The sequence below is a fragment of the Leucoraja erinacea genome, chromosome 4 (genome assembly GCF_028641065.1).
Source record: "Leucoraja erinacea ecotype New England chromosome 4, Leri_hhj_1, whole genome shotgun sequence".
Classification (NCBI taxonomy): domain Eukaryota; kingdom Metazoa; phylum Chordata; class Chondrichthyes; order Rajiformes; family Rajidae; genus Leucoraja; species Leucoraja erinaceus.
In genome coordinates, this window is record NC_073380.1 from 6,706,437 (window position 1) to 6,733,334 (window position 26,898).

General features: G+C 45.3%; 1 protein-coding gene across 2 annotated transcripts in view; it reads left to right on the forward strand.

Moving 5' to 3' along the window:
- The window catches only part of triqk (triple QxxK/R motif containing), a 59,192-nt gene that overhangs the window by 7,140 nt on the left and 25,154 nt on the right, over positions 1-26,898 (forward strand). For both annotated transcript variants that reach the window (XM_055633600.1, XM_055633601.1), the window contains exon 2: positions 12,802-12,884. In XM_055633600.1, the coding sequence (XP_055489575.1) occupies positions 12,824-12,884 (61 nt within the window). In that variant the 5' untranslated portion in view covers positions 12,802-12,823. The remainder of the gene's footprint in view (positions 1-12,801; positions 12,885-26,898) is intronic.

Below are 26,898 nucleotides of genomic sequence, written 5' to 3' on the forward strand. Positions count from 1 at the left end.
CAGGAGTTGATACAGAGGCCGCATGATGTGGGCCGCGGATGGCACGAAACGGTGGTAAAACGCCACCATACCGACAAACTCCTGCAGGCTGCTCACCGTGCGTGGGCGGTTTCACCGAGACCGCGTCCAGAGACAGGGCCGGGCCGGCCTGTGAGGAGGTAGGGCTTTCTCTTCTCTCCATCATGACGCCAATGGAGCGTCGGGGGTCACCAATGTAGTGCGTGGGTCTCAAAAGGAAGCACGAAGTCCAGTGTTTTGAGAGGCACCTTTAATTATGTTCCTCCCGGTTGTAGGGAGGTCTAAACAAGAGAAAGATGGCACCCAAACCCCTGCCTTTAAACCAAAGATCCTATAGCAGAGCAAGATGGGTTACTCTCACGCAAACGTGAGGTACGTTCATGGGCGGATTCATGGGTGATTTTATGCCTCATTTTAGCAACCTGCCTCCGCCATCTTGTTCCGCCATCTTGCTCCGCTTTCTTGCTCCCGGCCAAAGATTGGATCCGCAGCGGGGAGAAGGAGTGCGGGGCCCGGGGCCCGGGGCAGCGTGGAGAGAGAGTGCGGGGCCCGGGGCAGCGGGGAGAAGGAGTGCGGGGCCCGGGGCAGCGGGGAGAGAGAGTGCGGGGCCCGGGGCGGCGAGGAGAGGGGCATAGGCGAGGAGAGGGGAGGGGGGACATTGTAGTAAGGGGGCAGGCGAGAGAGTGCCGGGGGGGATAAGGCCTAGTGTGTGTGAAGTTGCAGGGAGGTTTACAATGTTTCTTATTTAATGTCCCTTGTCTAGTCTGAAATAAAGTTCATTATTGGATTAGAAGAAATATAATTGTGTGTGTTATATACATTTATATAATTTTCATGTATGTGTGTTTATAAACATTTTATTCCTTAACAAGAATCAACAGAATTATGAACTAACAGAATTATGAATCTAACCCTATAATCACGCACAAAAAGTCCCCCCCTGTCAATCACCCTGCGAGCCGGGTCGGTTCCGGTTACTACAAAATCAACTCAAACACTGTTTGTGAGCCATTTAAAAAGAAATGATTTAAAAAACATTAAAAAAGACAATTACCAGAATCAAATTTTATTCTGGACAAGAAGATTGAACTGACAGATTTATGAATCTGACCCACACAAACTGTTGCCCCGCAACATTGATTACAGTGCGAGCCGAGTCGGGTTAGATAGGCTCAGGTTGCTAAAATGGGCGTGGAAAAATGCCCATGATCCCCTCCATAGCGTACTACACGTCAGTCCATTGCATTTAGCAGGAGTAGCCTATCTTGCTCTGCTATAGGATCTTTGCTTTAAACCCTCTGGTTAAGGACCGCCTCCGGACTGAACCACTCCCGTGCCGAGGGGTTCGACAGTATGATGGCACGACCCTTGGGAGCCGCCACAGTTCCTTAATTCTGAGGCTGTGACCTCTAGTCCAAGACACTCCCACCTGTGGAAACATCCTCTCCACATCCACTCTATCCAAGCCTTTCACTATTTGGTAAGTTTCAATGAGGTCCCCCCGCACCCTTCTAAACTCCAGCGAGTTCAGGTCCAGTGCCGTCAAACGGTCATCATATGTTAACATTATATGTTAACCATTCTTGTAAACCTCCCCTGGACCCTCTCCCGAGCCAGTATATCCTTTCTCAGATATGGTGTCCAAAATTGTTCACAATATTCCAAATGCAGCCTGACCAGCGCCTTATAGAGCCTCAGCATTATATCCCTGTTTTTGTATTCTAGCCCTCTTTAAATAAATACTAGCATTGCATTTGCCTTCCTTACTACCAATTAGTCTTACAAAATAAAATTTTGGTGAATCCTGCACGAGCACTCCCAAGTCCCTTTGCACCTCCAAATTCTGGATTCTCTTCCCATTTAGAAAATAGACTACGCCATTATTCCTACTCTCAAAATGCATGACTCCACACATTGCTACACTATATTCCATCTACCACTTCTCTGCCCACTCTCCTAACCTGTCTATAAGTGCTTATGCAGAGTCCCTGCTTTCTCTCCAACACCTGCCCCTCTGCCTATTTTTGTAACATCTGCAAATTTGGCCACAAACCGAATTTATCTGAAATGGTGTCAAGTTGGGAAAATGGGAAGTACAACGGGATCTGGGGGTCCTTGTTCATCAGTCACTGAAAGTAAGCATGTAGGTACAGCAGGCAGTGAAGAAAGCTAATGGCATGTTGGCCTTCATAACAAGAGGAGTTGAGTATAGGAGCAAAGAGGTCCTTCGTTTGCAGTTGTACAGAGTCCTAGTGAGACCACACCTGGAGTATTGTGTGCAGTTTTGGTCCCCAAATTTGCTATTGAGGGAGTGCAGCATAGGTTCTCAAGGTTAATTCCCGGGGTGGTGGGACTGTCATATGTTGATAGAATGGAGCGGCTGGGCTTGTATACTCTGGAATTTAGAAGGATGAGAGGCTACCTTATAGAAACATATAAAATTAGTAAGGGATTGGACACGCTAGAGGCAGGAAACATGTTCTCGATGTTGGGGGAGTTCAGAACCAGGGGCCACAGTTTAAAAATTAGCGGTAGGCCATTTGGAACGGGGTTGAGGAAAAATATTTTCACCCAGAGAGTTGTAAATCTGTGGAATTCTCTGCGTCAGAAGGCAGTGGAGGCCAATTCTCTGGATGCTTTCAAGAGAGAGTTAGTTGGAGCTTTCTTGATAGCGGAGTCTTGGGAGCAGCGGTCCCAGCACCGACCCTAGCGGAACTCCGCTAGTCACTGGCAGCCAACCAGAAAAAGCCCCCTTTATTGCCACTCTTTGCCTTCTGCCATCCAGCCAACCTGCGATCCATGCTAGCATCTGCCCTTTGATACCATGGGCTCTCATCATCTTTAGCAGCCGCCCATGTGGCACCTTATCAAAGGCTTTCTGAAAATCCAGGTAAACAACATCGACTGAATCTCCTTTGTCTGTCCTGGTATTTACTTCTTCAAACAATTCCTGCAGAATCGTCAGGTAAATTCTCCCCTTTACAAAACCATGCTGACTTCGGCCTATTTTATCATAAACCTCTTAAGTACTCCATAACCTCATCCTTTATAATGGACTCTAAAATCTCACCAACCACTGAAGTCAGACAAACTGGCCTAAAGTTCCTACTATTCTGCTTTACTCCCTTCTTGTACAGTTGGGTAATATTGTCAATTTTCCAATTGTCTGGAACCACTCTTGACTCAGTGGTTCTTGAAATATCACTATCAATGCCCCCACAATCTCTAAAGCCACCTCTTTCAGAACCCCAGGGGTGCAGTCCACCCAGTCCAAGTGACATATCCACCTTCAGCACTTTCAGGTTCCCAAGCACCTTCTCTGACTTCCACCCCCTGACTCTCTTCAATCTCAGGCACATTGCTGGTGTCTTCCACTGTGAGGATTGATGCAAAAACACGTTATTTAACTCCTCTGCAGGAACTCCGACACTTTGTGTCCATCTTCAATTTGTTTAATGTATTATCATATTATTTTGAGAATGTCCCCACCAGACGTTTGACAAACAGATTTATTTTATATAGTCGATTATCAGATTCTGCAAAATGTCCGTCAACCCAATAAGGTTTAATAGAATAGAACTCGTCCTTTTAAAATGGAACTTGAACAGTATGAGCAAGTAAGTGTGTAGTTTGGCAAAGCGTATTAATTTTTTTTTAAATCTTGGATGTGGCACTATTATCTGTTAACAGTTAACAGATAATAGTGGGTTTTCTTTCAGATCCTCTGCTATCCATGTGGTGAAAGCACTTGTGGTACTCCCACAGAGCTGTTAAAAAACAATTCTTGTATTAAACAAAGGTGAAAGATCAGAAATATATAGCCAAAGCAGATGATGTCCGTGTGCGGAACAAGTTGTATTATTAGAGGCTTAATTTGATACTATTGTCTTACAGTGACAGTCAATTGAGTACTTAAGGGCCTGTCCCACTTGAGCAATTTTTTTTTTAGGCGACTACAGGCGATTGCATGTTGAAAAGTCTTCGCCGACAGTGGCCACAATTTGGGCTGTCGTAGGTTGTCGCCCGGTACTGACTTCGGTGAATTCCATTGTCCTAGTCACTGGCGGTTGCCTAAAAAAGTGTGACTGGTCCTTAATTGTGACAACATTTATACCTCTTGGAAGAGGACATCCTTGTGATTGAGGCAGTGCAGCGTAGGTTCACGAGATTGATCCCTGGGATGGCGGGACTGTCATATGAGGAAAGATTGAAAAGACTAGGCTTGTATTCACTGGAGTTTAGAAGGATGAGGGGGGTCTTATTGAAACATACAAAATTATAAAACGACTGGACAAGCGTGACGCAGGAAAGAATTTCCCAATGTTGGGCGAGTCCAGAACCAGGGTCTTAGAATAAAGGGGAGGCCAAATAAGACTGAGGTGAGAAAAAACTTTTTCACCCAGAAAGTTGTGAATTTGTGGAATTCCCTGCCACAGAGGGCAGTGGAGGTCAAATCACTGGATGTACTTAAGAAAGAGTTAGATAGAGCTCTAGGGGCTAGTGCAATCAAGGGATATGGGGAGAAGGCAGGCACAGGTTATTGATTGGGGACGATCAGCCATGATCACAATGAATGGCCTCCTCCTGCATCTATTTTCTATGTTTCTATGTTTCTTGATTTAGTTTAGAGATACAGCGGAGAAACTAGCCCCTCAAATGATGAATCAAGAACCAGGGGACATCGGTTTCAAAGTGTGTGGGACAGAATTAATAGGAACCTGAGGGGCAACTTTTTTTGACACAAAGAATGGTGGGTGTATGGAACGAGCTGCCGGAGGAGGTAGTTGAGGCAGGTACTGTCGCATTGTTTAAGAAGTATTTAGACAGGTACATGGAAGGGCAGCTTTAGAGGGATATGGGCCAAATGTAGACAGGTGGAATTAGTGTAGCTGGGACATGTTGGTCGGCGTGGGCAAGTTGGGCCGAAAGGCCTGTTTCCACACTGTATCACTCTATGACACATTGCAAAGAGATGACAGAGCACTTCGCTTTTGGTAAGTGTGAAGTCTCACCTGGTGATATTTCTGCTCCTGGATAGAAACATTTGTGCTGCCAGAAGATAGACACAAAATGCTGGAGTAACTCAGCAGGACAGGCAGCATCTCTGGAGAGAAGGAATGGGCAACGTTTCGGGTCGAGAAGGGTCTCGACCCAAAACGTCACCCATTCTACAGCATTTTGTGTCTATCTTCGGTTTAAACCAGTGTCTGCAGTTTATTTTCCGACACATTTGTGCTTCCAGTATGCACAGGAGCAATATGACTTACATCAGAGGTAGACAAAAATGCTGGAGAAACTCAGCGGGTGCAGCAGCATCTATGGAGCGAAGGAAATAGGCAACGTTTCGGGCTGAACTTCTTCAGACTGAGCATTCAAGATCTGGCCTACCGTTTAGATTTTTTAGTTTAGTTTGGAGATACAGCGCGGAAACAGGCCCTACGGCCCACTTAGTCTGCACCGACCAGCGATCCCCACACGTTAACACTATCCCACACACACTAGGGACAATTTTACATTCATACCAAGCCAATTAACCTGCAAACTTGTACATCTTTGGAGCGTGAGAGGAAAATGAAGATTTTGGAGAAAACCCATGCGATCACATGGAGAACGTACATTCTCCATACAAACTCCATACAGACAGCACCCAGATACAAACTCCATACAGACAGCACCCAGATACAAACTCCATGCAAACAGCACCCATGGTCAGGATCGAACCCGGGTCTCTGGTGCTGTAAGGCAGTAGCTCTACTGCTGCACCAGCGTGTGTGTCACCTCCCGTCTGGAGTTGCTGCTGAAGGTTGGGTCAATTTAACTACAAGAACTGCATTGGCATTGAGAGCCATGAAGCAGTTGTTAGATGTGTAGGAAGGAACTGCAGATGCTGGCTTACACCGAAGATAGACACAGAATGCTGGAGTAACTAGAGTCAGACAGCGTCCCTGGGGAAAAGGAACGAGACCCTTCTTAATTCTGAGAGTCATTGAGAAGGAGACTAGAGGTATGAAAAGGTACAGAGCAAATCAGAACAGGCACTGATGAACCAGGAAAGGTGGAGCCCACAATTGTCCATTGTTGGCTCGGGGAAGAGAAGAGAGCGACGTGCGTACAAAATCATAAGAGGAATAGATCAGGCAAACGCACTAAAGTAGGGGCGAGGGGTGAAAGATGTAATATGAATCTGAGGGGTAACATTTTTTTACACAAAGGGTGGCGGGTGTATGGAACAAGTTGCCGGATGAGGTAGTTGAGGCAGGGACTAGTGTAACTTTTAAGAAACATTTAGACAGGTGCATGGATCGGACAGGTTAAAAGGGATCTGGGCCAAATACAAGCAAGTGGGATTAGTGTAGATGGGACATGTTGGGCCGAAGGGCCTGTTTCCACATTGTAACACTCTATAAATGACCATGGTGTGAGTGGTCCTTGATTATTTTAGCTGTGAAGAATAGATGGAGTCAATGGTGAAGTGGATGGAGTGTGCATGTTGGACTGGGCTGCGTTCTCAACTCTCTGCAAATTCTTGTTCTCTTAGAGTCGTTACTGCAGTTGTGATGCACACGGATAAAATGTTTCCCATAATGCATCTGTAGAAATTGATAGGAGCAGAATTAGGCCATTCGGCCCATCGTCTACTCCGCCATTCAGTCATGGCTGATCTATCTCTCCCTCCTAACCCCATTCTCCTGCCTACTCCCCATAACCTCTGATACCTGTACTAATCAAGAATCCATCTATCTGTACCTTAAGCATATCCACTGACTTGGCCCCAACAGCCTTCTGTGGCAATGAATTTCACAGATTCACCACCCTCTGACTAATGAAATTCCTCCTCATCTCCTTCCATTAATTCTAGTCCTAGACTCTCCCGTTAGTGGAAACATCTTCCACATCCACTCTATCCAAGCCTTTCACTATTCTGCCCCTTCATTCATCTGAACTCCAGAGAGTACAGGCCCAGCGCCGCCAAACGCTCATCATATGCTTACCCACCCATTCCTGGGATCATTCTTGTAAACCTCCTCTGGACCCTCTCCAGAGCCGGCACGTCCTTCCTCAGATACGGGGCCCAAAGCTGCTCTCAATGTTCCAAATGTGGCCTGACCAGCGCCTTATGGAGCCTCAACACTACATCCCATTAGACACTTTTCGTTTTTCCGACATTGACCTTTCAGTTCGTTTTAAGTTTATTGTCACGTGTACCGAGGTACTGTGAGAAGCTTTTGTCGCATGCTAACATTTGCGGACATTTGCTTAGACCGCTTTTTGCATTTTCCTCAATGTGTGTACGTCTAATTCACATCTGGCGTCTCCAGCTAATGTAACCACGCACTACATGTTCTTTACAATTTCCGAGAAATACTCAGCTAGAATTCCCCACATAGTGAAGCTAATTGTCCGGGTGTTAGATAAGATAGGTTGTTTATATTTGAATCAATTTTCTTTAATTTAGCTGAGGTTAATAAACTAGCAATTGCATACCTGCAGATAATGCAGAAAGGATTTAAAAAAAAACAATTCTCATATTATACGGACTTTCTTCCTGGAATGTTTCAGTAATCATGTAAGAAATATGTAGTTGGGCCTTTTGAGGTATAACTAGTCTATATGTGAGTGGAGGGTGATGTGTTACAGTCCCGAAGGAATGTGTTTTTGATAACAACCTTCATTTCAAATATACCAATATAGATCTATTATTCCCTTTCCACTTCTTGTGCAACACATTTTAAATTACATTTGATACTTTATGCAAATGTCGATCTGATTAGACTCCGTGCAGTGTCTGCTGCGGTCTCTCAGGATTTCTGCAGAGTTTTGTTTACTAACCATCAAAGCGGTGGCAGAGAATGAAAATTACTGTGTTGCTTTGAAGGGCGAGAGCTAGTTTGCCGTATTTTACATTTTATAATTAGAAAGGTGCAGTGGATCCCGACGCAGTTTTCTCAGTGTTTAAAAAAAATTGTTTTTAATTGATACAGCGCGGAAACAGGCCCTTCGGCCCACCGAGTCCACGTCAACCAGCACCCCGCACACCTACACTATCCTACACACACTGGGAACAATTTACATTTATACCAAGCCGATTAACCGACCTGTACGTCTTCGGGCGATGGGAGGAAGCCGAAGGTCTCGGGGGAAACCCACGCTGGACACGGGGAGAACTTGCAAACTCTGTACAGATCAGGTGGCGCAGCGGTAGAGTTGCTGCCTTTTACAGCGAATGCAGCGCCGGAGACCCGGGTTCGATCCCGACTTCGGGTGCTGTCTGTACGGAGTTTGTACATTCTCCCCGTGTCCTGCGTGGGTTTTTTCCGAGATCTTCGGTTTCCTCCCACACTCCAAAGACGCACAGATTTGGCTTGGTAAATGTAAAATTGTCCCTAGTGGGTGTAGGATAGTGTTAATGTGCGGGCATCGATAGTCGGCGCGGACCCGATGGCATCCCTAACTAAACTAAACTAAGATAGCACCCGTAGTCGGGATCAAACCCGGGTCTGTTGTGCTGGACACAGTCTGTTTCCTCCCACCCTCCAAAGACGTACAGGTTTGTAGATTAATTGGCTTGGTGTAAATGTAAAGTGTCCCCAGTGTGTGTAGGATAGTGTAAGTGTGTGGGGATCGCTGGTGGGCGTGGACCCGGTGGGCCGAGGGACCTGTTTCCACGCTGTATCTCTATACTAAACTAGACTAGTCACTAAGTGTCGGAAGGAACTGCAGAAGTCAAGTCAAGTTTATTCAAATCAAGTCAAGTTTATTTGTCACATACACATACGAGATGTGCAGTGAAATGAAAGTGACAATGCTCGCGGACTTTTGTGCAAAAGACAAACAACAAAACAACCAAACAAATTATAAACACAATCATAACACACATATTCTTTTACATAATAAATAATAGAAGGAAAAAACGTTCTGTAGAGTTAGTCCCTGGTGAGAAAGGCGTTTACAGTCCGAATTGCCTCTGGGAAGAAACTTCTTCTCAACCTCTCCGTTCTCACTGCATGGCAACGGAGGCGTTTGCCAGACCGTAGCGGCTGGAACAGTCCATTGCAGGGGTGGAAGAGGTCTCTCATGATTTTGTTTGCTCTGGAGTTGCACCTCCTGTTGTATAGTTCCTGCAGGGGGGTGAGTGAAGTTCCCATAGTGCGTTCGGCCGAACGCACTACTCTCTGCAGAGCCTTCTTGTCCTTGGCAGAGCAATTGCCGAACCAGATGGTAATGTTCCCGGACAAGATGCTTTCCACCGCCGCTGCGTAGAAGCACTGTAGGATCCTTGGAGACACTCTGAATTTCCTCAATTGCCTGAGGTGGTAAAGGCGCTGCCTTGCCTTACTCACCAGTGCTGAGGCGTGTGATGACCATGTCATATCCTCAGAGATGCGGACTCCCAGATATTTAAAACAGTTCACCCTATCCACAGGATCCCCATTTATACTCAATGGAGTGTACGTCCTCGAATGATGTGCCCTCCTAAAGTCCATGATCAGCTCCTTCGTTTTTTTGATGTTCAAGAGGAGGCTGTTGTCCTGGCACCAGAGTGCTAGATCAGCCACCTCCTCCCGGTAGGCCCTCTCATCATTGTCTGAGATCAGGCCCACCACCACAGTGTCATCAGCAAACTTAATTATTGAATTGGAGCTGAACCTAGCCACACAGTCATGTGTGTACAGGGAGTACAATAGGGGGCTATTGTACACTGAAGCTGGTTTACACTGAAGATAGACACAAAATGCTGGAGTAACTCAGCGCAACAGGCAGCATCTCTGGATAGAAGGAATGGGTGCGTTTCGGGCCGAGGCCCTTCGACCCGAAACATCACCCATTCCTTCTATCCAGAGATGCTGCCTGGGCCGCTGAGTAACTCCAGCATTTTGTGTCTATCTTTTAGACTAGTCACTAATCTGACTGATTCCATATAAAATCGATCTTGGATCACACAGCAGTGAAGAAATGTGCACTGACCCATATCTATAAATGAATCCTTTACAGTAGTTGTAGCCCCCGCCATGCTGTTCTATTAGCCTGCCAGCAACAGACGCACATCTGACATTAGATGTGAGTGGGTGAAGTGGGTCAGCCAAGCATCTGTCATCTTCCACTTGGGCTGAGTCCAAATTGCAAAATAAAAATTTTAATTTCCCTCGACTGTCAGGCAAATTGCTGCAAACGTCATATAACCAACCTGACTCAGTCTCTCCCTATTTACAGATAAAGCGGCAAACTTAAAAAGAGAAGTCCTCTCTTTATTATAACAATTGCTGCATCGTTTTGTTCTCAGTTAGTGGGAAGGAACAGCACCTTCAGCTTGAAGCTAAAATTCATCAGGCAGTTCCCTTCAAAAGTAGCTTTTCAGTTTTACTGACCCGCTGAGTTACTCCAGCGCTTTGTGCTCTCTGCACTGCAGAAATGCTGCCTGACCCGTTGCGTTACTCCAGCACTCTTGCGTTCTAACTCGTCACAGATGCTGCCTGATCCACTGAGTTATTCCAGCACTCTGAATTAAAGGACGTTCTTTTAGAAACAAGATGAGGAGAATTTTTTTTTAGTCGGAGGGTGGTGAATCTGTGGAATTATTTTCCACAGACGGCTGTGGAGGCCATGTCAGTGGATATTTTTAAAGCAGAGACAGATAGATTCTTGATTGGTAGAGGTTATGGGGAGATGGCAGGAGAATGAGGTTAGGAGGGAGAGATAGATCAGCCACGATTGAATGACGTAGACTTAATGGGTCGAATGGCGTAACTGTACTCCTATTCCTTACGACTTTATGAGTTCTTAGTATTGTACACACCTTAGAGGTGCATCCTGACCCGCTAAGTTACTCCATCATTTTGTGTTCTACACACTTCAGAGATGATGTCTGGCCCGCTGAGTTACTCCAACACTTTGTACTATACGCAAGATTCCAGCACCTGCAGTTCCTTACGTCAACTGTCGTATTTAGTTAAAATATCCCTCAGAGTATTCCTAAGAATCACAGGTGCACAATATAATATGCAGGGCTATCAGCTTTGGAATTTATGCCTACATCCTGTTCCCTTACATGAACCTTGTACCCTATAAAACTTAAGTAACGCTCACCGTTTAACATGGAAATCACAATAATTTTTGTTTTATGGACCACAAAAGTTTCTCCCAATTGATATACCTTTCCACTACCTCTACAATGCCCTTTGCTAATGCAAATCATAAGGAATAGAATTAGACCATTCGGTCCATCAAGTCTATTCCGCCATTCAATCTTGGCTGATCTATCTCTCCCTCCTTACCTCATTCTCCTGCCTTCTCCTCATAACCCCTCACCAAGAATGCCTTTGAGAAGATGAAATGCCCGGCGGGGAGGAGGGAGGATCCCAAGGTCAGAAGTGATAGGAGCAGAATTAGGCCATTCAGCCCATCAAGCCTACTCCACCATCCAATCATGGTTGATCAATCTCTCCCTCCTAACCCATTCTGCTGCCTCTTCTCCATAACCCCTGATACCCGTACTAATCAAGAATCTATACATCTCTAAAAATATCCACTGACTTGGCCTCCACAGCCTTCTGTGACAAAAAATTCCACAGATTCACCACCCTCCGACTAAAGAGATTCATTCTTCCTAAAAGAACGTCCTTTAATTCTGAGTCTATGGCATCTAGCCTGTATTACACCCGTATTAAAGACATCTAGTCCGTATGACACCCGTACTAATCAAGAATCTATCTATCTCTACCTTAAAAATATCCACTGACTTGGCCTCCATAGCCTTCTGTGGCAAAGAATTCCACAGATTCACCGCCCTCTGACTAATGAAATTCCTCCTCATCTCCTTCCTAAAAGAACGTCCTTTAATTCTGGGGCTACGACCTCTAGTCCTAGACTCTCCCACTAGTGAAAACATCCTCTCCACATCCGCTCTACCCAAGCCTTTCACAATTCCTTATGTTTTGATGAGATCCCTCCCTCATTCTTCTAAACTCCAGCGAGTACAGGCCCAGTGCTGACAAATGCTCGTCATGTGTTAACCCACTCATTCCTGGGATCATTCTTGTAAACCTCCTCTGGACCCTCCCCAGAGCCAGCGCATCCATCCTCAGATATGGTGCCAAAGATTGCTCACAATATTCCAAATGCGGCCTGACCAGCGCCTTATAGAGCCGTATAGAGAAGGGTGGGGGCCGCCGAGGTCAAAGGTGGAGCCCAGTGGGGAGCCGGGCTGCTGCCACATGCGGTGACTCTTTGGGTCGAGAGACCCGCAGCTACCCTCCTTCCGAAGAAGGGTCTCAACCCAAAACGTCGCCTATCCATTTTCTCCAGTGATGCTGCCTGACCCACTGAGTTACTCCAGCATTTTGTGTCTTATATTAAGCCACGCACACGCAGCCCTAACTTGAGAAGGTGTCTCTGCACGTCATGGAGAAACATGCTGCTTGACCTGCTGAGTTACTCCAGCACTTTGTGTCCTTCATGATCAGACCAAAATCTGAAGCACCCCACCCAACAGTACTGACTGGCGGGTCAAGAAGTGACTCCCATCTTATACTTCAGGGGATAGATAGCCTGTAACTTCCTGTCTCACCAGTGAAATTCACATCCCATAATTAAAGGCATGATCCAATACTAGGCGTCAGCCTAGATTATTAATAGAAAACACAGTCTGGAGAAATAGGAATCTTGCACGTCATTAATAATTAATGGCATCAGAAGTCAACAAGTTTAATATTTATACTAATTTTCCAAATATTTAAAAACTGCAAAAAAAAACATTGACTGAAATCCTTTTTTTTTAATTCATAGATGGTCTGTTTCAAAACCAAAAATGGGAAGAAAAGATGCCAGTGCCTCTAAAACTCCAATTGATAACTACCGCAAGCAAATTGGTAGGTACAAGATTATTTTAATCCTTTCTTAAAGTTTTCCACTTCATTGATGATTTCTGCTCGGTTAAAGGTGCTCTTAATACTGGTGATCATTTATATCATTGTTGAAGATTTTTTTTAAAGAGATACAGCATGGAAACAGGCCGACCAGCGATCACCCGTTCACACTAGTCCTAGTTCCGAGGTGTGGGCTGAAGGGCCTGTTTCCGTGGTGTATCATCAAAGTCTAAAGCGGGTTTTCCCAAACTTTTCCGTCCCGTTTACCCCTGGCAACTTTAATAGCACATAACAATGTTATTTCATTTATTTATGAACAACTAATGATGAACAGATTGTACCAGAACCAAACACAGTCAATCAATGAGCAGAAATATGTACAAATCCCGAATCAACAAATTTACCCCCTGGGTAGGCAAAATTTACCCCAGGTTGGGAACCCTTGGTCGAAAGTAAAGTCTTAAACTTTACTTTTCAATTCAAGTTAGCATTTTCTGGATCGGAGGTAAAATAATTAAAAAATGAATCTTTTTTCCCAGTCGATATGGGTTTAATTTTGTTTATTTTAGAGATACATCGTGGAAACAGGCCCTTTGGCCCACTGAGTCCGTGCCGACCAGCCATCCCTGCACATTAACACTTTCCTACACACACTAGGGACAATTTATATTTATACCAAGCCAATTAACCTACAAACCTGTACGTCTTTGGCGTGTGGGAGGAAATCGAAGATCTCGGAGAAAACCCATGTAAGTCACGGGGAGAACGTACAAACTCCGTACTGACAGCACCCGTAGTCGGGATCGAACCCGGGTCTCTGACGCTGTGAGGCAGCAACTCTACCGTTGTGCAACCGTACTGGAAATGTACTTCAATATCTAAGAACATGAATCCATCATTGAAAGTATTCAAGGCACTGCTGCAGTCTCCACTGCACATAGCTAATCATAGGTCTGTATCAAGATAGACACAAAAAGCTGGGGTAACTCAGCGGGTCGGACGCTGTCTCTGGGGAAAAGGAATAAGAGAAAAGGTAACGGAATAGGGTCGAGATCCTTCAGACTTAGTCTATAGGAGGGTCTTGACCCAAAATGTCACCTATTGTGTCTGAAGAAGGGTCTCGTACACGAAACATCACCCATTCCTTCTCTCCAGAGATGCTGAGTTACTCCAGCGTTTTGTGTCTTATCTTCACTTTAAACCAGTGTCTGCAGTTCCATCCTGCACATTAGCCTGTCGCAGTTGTCCTCAGCTGCCGATGCGCCAGTCAGAAGGGAATTTGGCTCAATAGCTCATTCTCCAAAGAATACAGATTCCAATTTAGTTCCTGCAAAGCTGCAGTAATTAGATTTAACTTACCTCTGCAATTTAATAATTGTTCTTTATTTGCAAAAAAATGACAGCACGAGTGTAAACATAAACACAGCGGCATGATTGGACTTTCAATCCCGTTCTCGCCCACACCCTACTAATTTGCTCTCCGCCACCTCAGCAGGTGGTGGCTCGTGCCATTATCTGCTTCCATTAGCATCGGTGGCTTTCTGGTAGCGATCCAAGAGTCTGTGAGTTGAGACAGCGAGAGCGAGCGGTCCCGTAGGAAGCATCGTATCAAAGCCTGTTCCTCTGCTCGTTCCACATCCAGCACTGTGCACCAGCAGCCACAGAGCAGCAGTCTTAAATTAGGAACCAGGATGGTTGTCCCACACGTGTTTAGTTTAGTTTAGAGATACACAGTGTGGAAACTATCCCTTCGGCCCACTGAGCCTGCGCCGGCCAGCGATCGCCCGTTCACACTAGTTCTATGTTCCCTCCTCTTTCGCAACCACCCTCTACACACTTTTCTTCTATAAAATAATTTTAATCAATTATTTACAAGAATAATATTTACAACATAAAGCAATATCCACCACCATAGCACAAAGTAAAACAAATATATATTTTTTAGTTTAGAGATACAGCGCGGTGACAGGCCCTTTGGCCCACCAGTTCCATGCCGACCAGCGATCCCCGCACATTAACACCATCCTACACCCACGAGGGACAATTTATACATTTACCAAGCCAGTTAACCTACAAACCTGTACGTCTTTGGAGTGTGGGAGGAAACTGAAGATCTCGGAGGAAACCTAAGATCTCGGAGAAAACCTACGCAGGTCACGGGGAGAACGTACAAACTCTGTACAGACAGCACCCGTAGTCAGGATCGAACCAGGGTCTCCGGCATTCGCTGTAAGGCAGCAACTCTACCGCTGCGCCACCGATATATCAATATACTGAAAATTAACCAACTATATGATAATCCTTCTCAAGGATGCATTCCACACCCCGTGGTGCCCAGCGGCTCCGCAAATCCCCCAGGGCACCCTTGGACAGCGCGTAGTCCTTTTCTAGTGCCACCCGGGCACGGACGTAACCCCGGAAAAGGGGCAGGCAGACGATTCGGGCAATCCTCTACACACTGGGGCATATTTTGCATTGACAATGACTTCAGATTGAAATACCATCAATTACAGACACAAAGTGCTGGGATAACTCAGCAGGTCATTAAGACTATCCTACGCACACTAGGGACAATTTACGATTTTTACCGAAGCCAATTAACCGCCAAACCTGCACGTCATTGGGAGTGCAGTCACAGAGAGAACGTACAAACTCTACACAAACATCACCCATAGTCAGGATTGAGCCCGGGTCTCTGGCGCAGTGAGGCAGCAACTCTACTGCTGGTTTATACCAAAGATAGACACAAAGTGTTGGAACAACTCAGCTGGTCAGGCAGCATCTCTGGAGAAAAGCCTACGCAATCCTCTCGTTTCCAAATATTTTAACTCCCCTTCCCATTCCCATATTTCACTTGGGCAGCTTATAACCTAGTGGTGTAAACGCTGATTTCTCTAATTTCAAGTCACCCCTGCATTCCCTCTCTTCCATGGCATCCTACTAGTTCCACTGTTTGCATCCTTGTATCCCTTATTTATCACCTCTTCCCCAGCGAGCAATGGGCCATCATGGGTCCGCCCTTCCATGGCCACCTTGGTTAACATATGATGAGCGTTTGACGGCACTGGGCCTGTACTCGCTGGAGTTTAGAAGAATGTGGGGGACCTCGTTGAATCTTACCGAATAGTGAAAGGCTTGGATAGAGTGGATGTGGAGAGGATGTTTCCACTAGTGGGAGAGTCTAGGACTAGTGGTCATAGCCTTAGAATTAAATGACGTTCCTTTAGAAAGGAGATGAGTAGGAATTTATTTAGTCAGATGGTGGCGATTCTGTGGAATTCATGGCCACAGAAGGCTGTGGAGGCCAAGTCAGTGGGTATTTCTACAGCGGAGATGGGCAGGAGAATGGGGTTGAGAGAGAAAGATAGATTGTCCTTGATTGAATGGCGGAGTAGACTTGACGGGCCACATGGTCTAATTGTGCTCCTATCACTTATGAACCTATGAGTATGGTGGAGTTTCAGATGGTTGACAGGGAAGGAATGGCATTGGTTGACAGGATGTTGAGTTAATGAACATTCTACACACCCGTAATTCCTACAAAGTTTAAGGGGCACTTTGTTTCCTGTGCGCAAAGCTAAATAAATATTCATCATATTCCCACTGACTGCGAACAGTTTTATTAAGACACAATGGGAAACAAAATGAATTAAAGCAATTGAAGAGACACATTCCTTTATTTTGCTTGTTGAGCTAACACTGGCACAAAATTGAAAATATTTTGTAATGTCCCATTGCAGTGACTTGAACTTGCAGTACAAAACTGCGAATACCATTTTACATTCTGTTTAATATACAAAAGCGACATTTCTTCCTCAAGTATTGTATTTGCCATTCTTCCGTCCAAATCAAACAAAGATTATGACCTTGTATATTTCCATCCCAGTTGTAGCATTGTGCCGAAATACTGCACATCTTTTCAAGAGATGAAACAATATCTCAGAATTAAATTTGCTCGAAGGAGTGCTGATTATTATTATGTGAATGTGTAACATCTGAAGCCTCTTATGCACAACAGTCACAAATTAAACCTCGGATTAATCACAAAACAGTCACAAATTATACCTCGGTTGGACAGAAATGTTATTTTATTCTTTCAGAAGCTAATTTGCAAAAATTGTACGGCTGGCTTTGGTTACATTCCTCTTGGCTTTTCATTAAATGTTATTTTAATTCTCCATGCAAATAGAAAAAGGTTGTAGGGGCAGAATTAAGGACCTGTCCCACATAGGCTATTTTTAGGCGAATGCCGGCGTCTGTCATAGTCGTAGCAGGTCGCCGAAAAACCAGCTACTGGACCCCCCCACGACATAAAATTTGAAATAGAATCATTACTTTAACAACAAAAAAAAACTGAAGTCAGCACCGGCGACAGCCTCCGTTAACCTGGCGACAACCTACGTCACCTGGCGACAACCACGACAGCACCTACAGAGGGAGAAGTCAAGCTACGCTCATTGGCGTCAAACCCACTGTCGCCGACTGTCACACAAAGGCAGGGACTATTGCAACATTTAAGAAACTTTTAGAAAAGTTCATGGGTAGGATAGGTTTGATGGGATATGGGCCAAACGCAGGCAGGTGGAACTAGTGTAGATGGGACATGTGACGTTGCAATCGTCCCTGCCACAACTACCTCCTCTGGCAGCTCGTTCCATGCACCCACCACCCTTTGTGGAAAAAGTTGCCCCTCAGGTTCCTATCAAATCTTTCCACTCTCACTTTAAACCTATGCACCTTGGTTCGCGATTCCCCTACTCTGGCTGTATTTATCCTTTCTATTCCTCTCACGATTTTGTACGCCTCTATAAGATCACCCCTCAGCCTCCTGTGCTCCAAGGAATAAAGTTCCAGGCTGCCCAACCTCTCCCGATAGCTCAGGCCTTCAAGTCCTGGCAACATCCTCGTAACTATTATTTCCCACTTCATGACATCCTTCCTTTAATAAGGGCTCACAAACCAAGTTTGTCAATCTGTTTAAGAAGGAACTGCAGATGCTGGAAAATCGAAAGTGCTGGAGAAACTCAGTGGGTGCAGCAGCATCTATGGAGCGAAGGAAATAGGCAACGTTTCGGGCCGAAACCCTTCTTCAAACGGTTTGTCAATCTAGTGGTCACCATTGGGAACACCAGAAACACAATATAGAGCAACTGATGTCTAGACCTGAGTTTTCTAATCACGTTTAGTTTAGTTTATTATTGTCACGTGCACCGTGACAGAATGAAAAGCTTTTGTGCGTGTGCTTTCCAAGCGAAGAAACAACAATACAATACACAATCAGGCACAGATGAAGATAAAGGATAAAGTGCGTGCAACGTTTCTATCTGTGTTTGGCGTCTGATTTGTCTTTTCATGATATTTCAGAAGGTTGTGCTGAAGTGTACTTAAGTTATCTTTTCACAGCCTACCTCTTCTTTCCCTGCTGAAGGTTATTGGGTCGTCACTGTTCGATCTCTCATCCAGACATTTGTATGTGTGAGCTTTGTACGTGAATGCAAGCTGTTCAAATGCAGACTGTGTCCGATTCTTTCCTCCTCTTGTAACACCTTGCTTGTGGAATCCAGTCTGCAGTCTGCCTATTCTCTGGCACCAACCTCCTTTCCGAGTTGTAGCCTCCCCTGCCAGTGCCACTACTGAAGAACATGGTGTGTAGGGAAGAACTGCAGATGCTGGTTTAAATCTGATGATGGGTGTCGACTGGAAACACCACCCATTCCTCCTCTCCAGAGATGCTGCCTGACCCACTGAGTTACTCCAGCATTTTGTGTCTTATCTTCGAAGGAACTGCAGATGCTGGTTCTGAAGATAGACACAACTGAAGATAGACACAATAAGTTGGAGTAACTCAGCGGGACAGTCAGCACCTCTGGAGAAAAGGAATAGGTGATATTTCGGGTCAAGACCCTTCATCTCGCGGTGGCACGGTGGCGCAGCAGTAGAGTTGCTGCCTCACAGCGCTGGAGACCCAGGTCCAATCCTGACTACGGGTGCTGCCTGCGCGGAGTTTGTACGTCCTCCCCGTGAGCTGTGTGGGTTTTCTCCGAGACCTTCGGTTTCCTCCCACACTCCAAAGACGTACAAGTTTGTAGGTTAATTGGCTTGGTATAAATGTAAATTGTCCCTAGTGTGTGTAGGATAGTGTTAATGTGCTGGGATCACTGTTTCCGCACTGTATCTCGAAACTAACAACTAAGGAAGCTAAATCCTAGGTAAAAGCATGGATTAGGAATGAGCTCTGGCTTTCCCTTGATATGGCCCATCTATCATGAGAGGAATAGATCGGGTAGATGCACAGAATCTCTTGCCCAGAGTAGGGGAATCAAGGACCAGAGGACATAGGTTCAAGGTGAAGGGGAAAAGATTTAATAGGAATCTGAGGAATAACCTTTTCACACAAAGGGTAGTGGATGTATGCAACAAGCTGCCAGAGGAGGTAGTTGAGGCTGGGACTATCCCAACCTTTAAGAAACAGTTAGACAGGTACATGGATAGGACAGGTTTGGAGGGATAAGGACCAAACGCAGGCAGGTGTGACTAGTGCAGCTGGGACATGTTGGCCCGTGTGGGCAAGTTGGGCCGAAGGGCATGTTTCCACGTTGTATCACTCTATGACCCTAACTAGAAATTAAATTCATAATATCCCATGGCAAAGATCAAAAGATCATCCGTATTCAGTTATTATTTTGCCTGCTATTACATGACATATTCTAGAATATATTTGCGAGATTAAAGCTTTTGATTTTTTTTAAATCCACTCGTAGGCAATTAAGTATTTGCTGTGAAAATTGAAAACAAAAGTAGGACTACACACAGCTGAGAGTCCATTTGCAGGTGAAAGGATCCTTCTTTGATGCTGTACCAGCTGTGTGTTTGTCGGGCAAACAGTTTACTAAGCTTCTATGCATCTGTCCAGTGATGGCATAATGTAGTCAGAACCTAGTTCCATGGTATTCAGAAATAGCATTGCATTAATTTTTCATGTTCAATATGCATATGAGACATCGCACTGCTGCAGAATGGCAGTGAAACCAGGTTTTTTAAATCTGCAGGGAATAAATCTCTGAGACACTGAGATGGAAGAGTTCATCAAATAATTTAGAGACATTCACATGTTAATGAACCTGGCCCGAACTGCATGTATAAATTAATTCATTCTTGCATTTAGAAATTTTTAGATTTGACCTGCATCACTATCTTATACAGTGTACTCAGAAAGTATTCAAACCCCTTCACTTTTTCCACATTTTGTTACGTTACAGCCTTATTTTAAAATGGTTTAAATTATTTTTTTTTTATCATTAATCTACACACAATACCCCAGAATGAAGAAGCGAAAACAGGTGTTTGGAATTTTTTGCAAAGTAATTAAACATATATAACTGAAATATCACATTTACATATTCAGACCCTGTAGATAGTACTTTGTTGAGGCACCTTTGGCAGTGATTACAGCCTCAAGTCTTCTTGGGTATGACGCTACAAGCTTGGCGCACCTGTATTTGGGTAATTTCTCCCATTATTCTCTGCAGATCCTCTCAAGCTCTGTCAGGTTGGATGGGGAGCGTCGATGCATTGCTATTTTCAGGTCCCTCCAGAAATGTTCGATCGGGTTCAAGTCCGGGCTCTGGCTGGGTCACTCAAGGACATTCACAGACTTGTCAAGAAGTCACTCCTGCATTGTCTTGGCTGTGTGCTTAGGGTCATTGTCCTGTTGGAAGGTGAACTCCGTCCCAGTCTGAGGTCCTGAACGCTCTGGAGCAGGTTTTCATCAAGGATCTCTCTGTACTTTGCTCCGTTCATCTTTCCCTCGATCCTGACTAGTCTCCCAGTTCCTGCCGCTGAAAAACATCGCCACAGCATGATGCTGCCACCACCATGCTTCACCGTAGGTATGGTATTGGCCAGGTGATGAGTGGTGCCTGGTTTCCTCCAGCCATGACGCTTGGCATTCAGGCCAAAGAGTTCAATCTTGGTTTCATCAGACCAGAGCATCAGAGAAAACAATCATTTTGGCAAACTCCAAGCGGGCTGTCATGTGCCTTTTACTGAGGAGTGGCTTCCGTCTGGCCACTCTACCATAAAGGCCTGATTGGTGGAGTGCTGCAGATATAGTTATCCTTCCGGAAGTTTCTCCCGTCTCCACAGAGGAACTATGGAGCTCTGTCAGAGTGACCATCAGGTTCTTGGTCACCTCCCTGACCAAGGCCCTTCTCCTCCGATTGCTCAGTTTGGCCGGGCGGCCAGCTCTATGAAGAGTCCTGGTGGTTCCAAAGCTCTTCCATTTAAGAATGACGGAGGCCACTGTGCTCTTCGGGACCTGCAATGCTGCAGAAATAATTTTATACCCTTCCCCAGATCTGTGTCTCAACAAAATCCCGTCTCGGAGGTCTACAGCCAATTCCTTCTGTTTTGGTTTTTGCTCTGACATGCACTGTCAACTGTGGGACCTTATATAGACAGGTGTGTGCCTTTCCAAATCATGTCCATTTAATTTACCACTGGTGGATTCCAATCAAGTTGTAGAAACATCTCAAGGATAATCAAAGTAAACAGGATGAACCAAAGCTTAATTTTGAGTGTTATTGCAAAGGGTCTGAATACTTATGTAAATGTGATATTTCAGTTATTCCTTTTTAATTACTTTGCAAACATTTCTAAACACCTGTTTTCGCTTCTTCATTCTGGGGTATTGTGTGTAGATTGATGATAAGAAAAAAATTAAAATAATCTATTTTAAAATAAGGCTGTAACGTAACAAAATGTGGAAAAAATGAAGGGGTTTGAATACTTTCTGAATGCACTGTAAGACACGAAAATTGGAGTAACTCAGCGGGTCAGACAGCATCTCTAGAGACAAGGAATAGGTAATGTTTGATGGAGTTTAATGCTGATAAATGTGAGGTGCTACACCTTGGCAGGACAAATCAAAATAGGACGTACATGGTAAATGGTAGGGAATTGAAGAATACAGTTGAACAGAGGGATCTGGGTATAACCGTGCATAGTTCCTTGAAGGTGGAATCTCACATAGATAGGGTGGTAAAGAAAGCTTTTGGTATGCTAGCCTTTATAAATCAGAGCATTGAGTATAGAAGCTGGGATGTAATGTTAAAATTGTACAAGGCATTGGTGAGGCCAAATCTGGAGTATGGTGTACAATTTTGGTCGCCAAATTATAGGAAGGATGTCAACAAAATAGAGAGAGTACAGAGGAGATTTACTAGAATGTTGCCTGGATTTCAGCAACTAAGTTACAGAGAAAGGTTGAACAAGTTAGGGCTTTATTCTTTGGAGCGCAGAAGGTTAAGGGGGGACCTGATAGAGGTCTTTAAAATGATGAGAGGGATAGACAGAGTTGATGTGGACAAGCTTTTCCCTTTGAGAATAGGTAAGATTCAAACAAGAGGACATGACTTCAGAATTAAGGGACAGAAGTTTAGGGGTAATATGAGGGGGAACTTCTTTACGCAGAGAGTGGTGGCGGTGTAGAATGAGCTCCCAGTGGAAGTGGTGGAGGCAGGTTCATTGGTATCATTTAAAAATAAATTGGATAGGCATATGGATGAGAAGGGAATGGAGGGTTATGGTACGAGTGCAGGCAGGTGGGACTAAGGGGAAAAAAATTTGTTCGGCATGGACTTGTAGGGCCGAGATGGCCTGTTTCCGTGCTGTAATTGTTATATGGTTATATGGTTTTGGGTTGAGTCCCTTCTTCAGGCTGAGAGTCGGGGGGGAGGGGAGGCAGCGGAGAGAGAGTTTCGCACTCTCTTGACTTCTCAGTCTGAAGAAGGGTCTCGACTAGAAACGTCCCCTATTCCATGTCGCTAGAGATGCTATCGGATCCGCTGAGTTACTCCAGCTTTTTGTGTCTGTCTTCAGTTTAAACCAGCATCTGCAGTTCCTTCCAACACACTCACTATTGTTAGACCAGCATCTGCAGTTCTTTGTTTCTTCCTTTCTTCACTATCATTTTGGGTGCTTTAAAAGTTAAAAGGAAAGTTAGTGCAAATTCAGGTGAGGGGGCAGAGGTTGAGGATTCGTCTCACACAGTGTGGCCTGAGGGATAGGTATTTAAGAAAAGGGCAGAAAGCAGAGAAATGAGAGTTGGAATTTTTCTCTCTCAGTTTAACCTTAGTTCAACTGCAATTATTGTCATTGTTTGTACCAGGATTAAACGGTTATTGGAAAACCACCAATCTCAACATTTTTCTCTTCAGATTTGAAAGCATTGTTATTGCCGTATATCTGGCAATCAGTTTAGTTCCGAGATACAGAGCGGAAACGGACCCTTCGGCCCAACGAGTCCGCACTGATCCAGCGACCCCCTCGCACTAACACAGGTCACACTAGGAACACTTTACAACTTTACCGTAGCCAGTTAGCCCACACACCTGTACGCCTTTGGTGTGTGGGAGGAAACCGGAGCGCCCGGAGAAAACCCACGCAGGTCACGGGGAGAACGTACAAACTCTCTATAGTCAGCACCCGTGGTCAGGATCGAACCCGGGTCTCTGGCGCTGCGAGGCAGCAACTCTACCACTGTGGCTTTACAATTTACAAAAGATGGAGACACAAGGAACTGCAGGTGCTGATTTACAACAACAAAAAAAAGGCACAAAGTGCTGGAGTAACTCGGCCAGTCAGGCAGCACCTGAAAAACATTTGGACAGTTACATGGATAGGAATGGATTAGAAGGGTATGTGCCAAACGCGGGCAGGTGTGACTAGTGTAGATGGTGCACGTTGGTCGGCATGAGCAAGTTGGGCCGAAGGGTCTGTTTCAACGCTGTAAGCCTCTTATGAACTTATCTCTGGAGATAGAACGTGAACACATCTAATAAATCATACTCGTGGATAGCAATGTACAGTGCCCTCCATAATGTTTGGGAGAAAGACACATCATTTATTTATTTGCCTCTGTACAACAATGTAAAAATGGATTGGGAAATCGGCAATGAAAAATGGGCCTCTTCTCTACCGCCCACAATCCGTGGTGAAAGATAAATACACAACAGGCGGCGCAGCCTCACAGCGCCAGAGACACAGGTTCAATCCCGACTACGGGTGCTTGTCTGTATGGAATTTGTACATTCTCCCCATGACCAATCGGCTTGGTATAAATGTAAATTGTCCCTAGTATGCGCAGGATAGTGTTAATGTGCGGGGATCGCTGGTCGGCGCGGACTCGGTGGGCCGAAGGGTCTGTCTGCACGCTGTATCTTTAAACTAAACTAAACTAAACTGGATTGATCACCACAAAGCAAATAGTTATTATTACTTCCTGTATTCATATGGGAGGGGCAGCTGGGAGCTGGCCTTCAATAACTGCATGGTGTAAAGTTCCAGGGCCCTCCTGGTGTGCTGGGTGCCCAAATAAACAGGATGCACGTCCTACTACTCAGTTTTCTAAATCGTTTATTGTTTAATTTAGCGATACAGCTTGGAAACAGGCCCTTCGGCCCACCGAGGCCATGCTGACCCATGATCAACCGTACGTACACTAGTTCTATCCTGCACACTAGGAACAATTTATCGAAGCTACGGTACTTGATCTTAACGATTATATTTATGTGTAGTATTAGCTGGTATGTTTGGATAGCAGGTAAAAGAAAGCTTTTCACTTCACCTCGGCACACGTGACAATAATAAAGCTAAACTTAAACCTCAGCAAAACAAACACGTAAGTACCCTGCAGAGCAAGAAGAGATGCAGTGGAGGGTTCGTTTGGGTACCTGGCACTCTCAGCCGTATCTATTCAGGGAGTTGGCATCTTGAAGGGTCCCTCTCCTAAGACTTTTGCCTCCATCACAGTGACGAGATGCTGGGTGGACTCACTGTGGTGGATGTTAATATGTGTTTATTGTTGTTTTTAATTGTATTATATGTATGACTGCTGCAATTTCGTTCAGACTTCGGTCTGAATGACAATAAAGGATATCTAATCTAATCTAATCTAATGATGTGTTACCATAGTGAGGAGAACTGAATGAGAGGGGTGTCACACAGCAAACGTTTAGTTTAGAGGATACAGGAAACAGGCCTTTCAGCTCATCGATTCCGCCCCAACCAGCAAACCCCGCAAGCTAGAAGCGGCAGATTCGGAAGCTCCAAGCCGCTGAGTGTGTTCCGTTCCGTTCCGTTCCGTTCCGACGCCAGAGCTCTGATCATCCCGGCGAGACGGCCTGTACATCGGGCCGTCCGTAGCGGCGACTGCGGAGGGTTCAAAGGCCCCGACCACAATGGAAGATGACTGAACTTTATTGCCTTCCCTCACAGTGGGAAACGTTGATTCCGCTGCGTGGGGGATGTTCATGATAAACTCTATCGTGTATTGCGTTCTTTTTATTTGTATGGCTGTACGGTAACTCAAATCTCACTGTACCAATTGGTGCAGGTGACAATAAACGTAACATGAACTTGAACTAACACTGGGGACAATTTACAATCTTTCCCAAAGCCACATAATTTCACAAACCTTTGGAGTGTGGGAGGAAACCGGAGCACCCATAGTCAGGATCGAACCCAGGTCACTGGCACTGTAAGGCAACAACTTCAGTAAGTTTTGGGGATGTCATAAGGAATAGGAGTAGAATTAGGCCATTCGGCCCATCAAGTCTGCTCCGCCATTCAATCATGGCTGATCTACCTCTCCCTCCTAACCCCATTCTCCTGCCTGGCACGGGTGCATGCCTGTACGGAGTTTGTACGTTCTCCCCGTGACCTGCGTGGGTTTCCTCCGGCGTGATCAGGATGTATGGTGCCTAAAACAGACAGGATTCAAGATCCTACTCACACAGTGAATGTGAGTGGGCGCCACAGTGGCACAGCTGCTGGAGCTGATGCCCACGCAGTGTCCCGAGTTCCATCATGACCGCGGACCGCGCTGCCTGTGTGGAGTTTGCACGTTCTCTCTGTTATCGTGCGGGTTTCGCGCCGGATGTTCAAGTTTCCTCCTGTGCCCCAAGGATGTGCTGGTTGGTAGGTTAATGAGCCTCCGTAGAATTGCTCGTAGTGTGCAGGGAATGGACGAAAAGTGAGATAACATAGAACTAGTGTTCTAGACTGGGTGATCGAAGGTCAGCATGAACTCACTCGGTGGGTAAAATAACTTATTGCTATGCTGTATTTCTGAAATAAAAATAGAAGTATGCAGTTATACAGCGTGGAAACTGCCCCTTCGGCCCAACTGATCCACACTGACCAACATGTCCTAGTCCCAACTACACTAGTCCCACTGCCTGTATTTGGTCCATATCCCTCGAACCCAGTCCTATCCATGTACCTGTCTAAATGTTTAGTCCCAGCTTCAACTACCTCCTCTGGCAGCTTGTTCCATACACCCACCACCCTTTGTGGGGAAAGGTTACCCCTTAGATTCCTATTAAATCTATTCCCCTTCACCTTGATACTATGTCCCCTGGTCCTTGATTCACCTACTCTGCACAAGACTCTGTGCACCTACCCGATCTATTCCTCTCATGGTACACCTCTATAAGAATCCTCCTGCGCTCCAGGGAATAGAGTCCCAGCCTACTCAACCTCTCCCTATCGCTCAGACCCTCTAGTCCTGGCAACATCCTCATAAATCTTCTCTGCACCCTTTCCAGTTTGACAATATCGTTCCTATAACATTGTGTCCAGAACTGAAAACAATAGTCTAAATGCGGTCTCACCAACATCTTGTACAACTGCAACATGACCTCCCACCATCTATACTCAATGTGTGACAAAGTTACCCCTCAGATTCCTATTAAACCTTTTCCCCTTCACCTTAAACCTATGTCCTCTGGCCCTTGATTTTGTACACCTCGATAAGATCACCCCTCATCATTCTGCCCTCCAAGGCATGGAGCCCCGGCCTAGCTCATGCCCTCGAGACCTGGCAACATCCTCTCTGCACCCTTTCCAGCTTGAGTTCTAAAAACAAAATTCTTCTAGTTATTTTAGAATCCAAAATAATCTATTTAGGATCTATTGTACATTTTCCTTGAGCCTTTGACGTCTCGTTTTCACACCA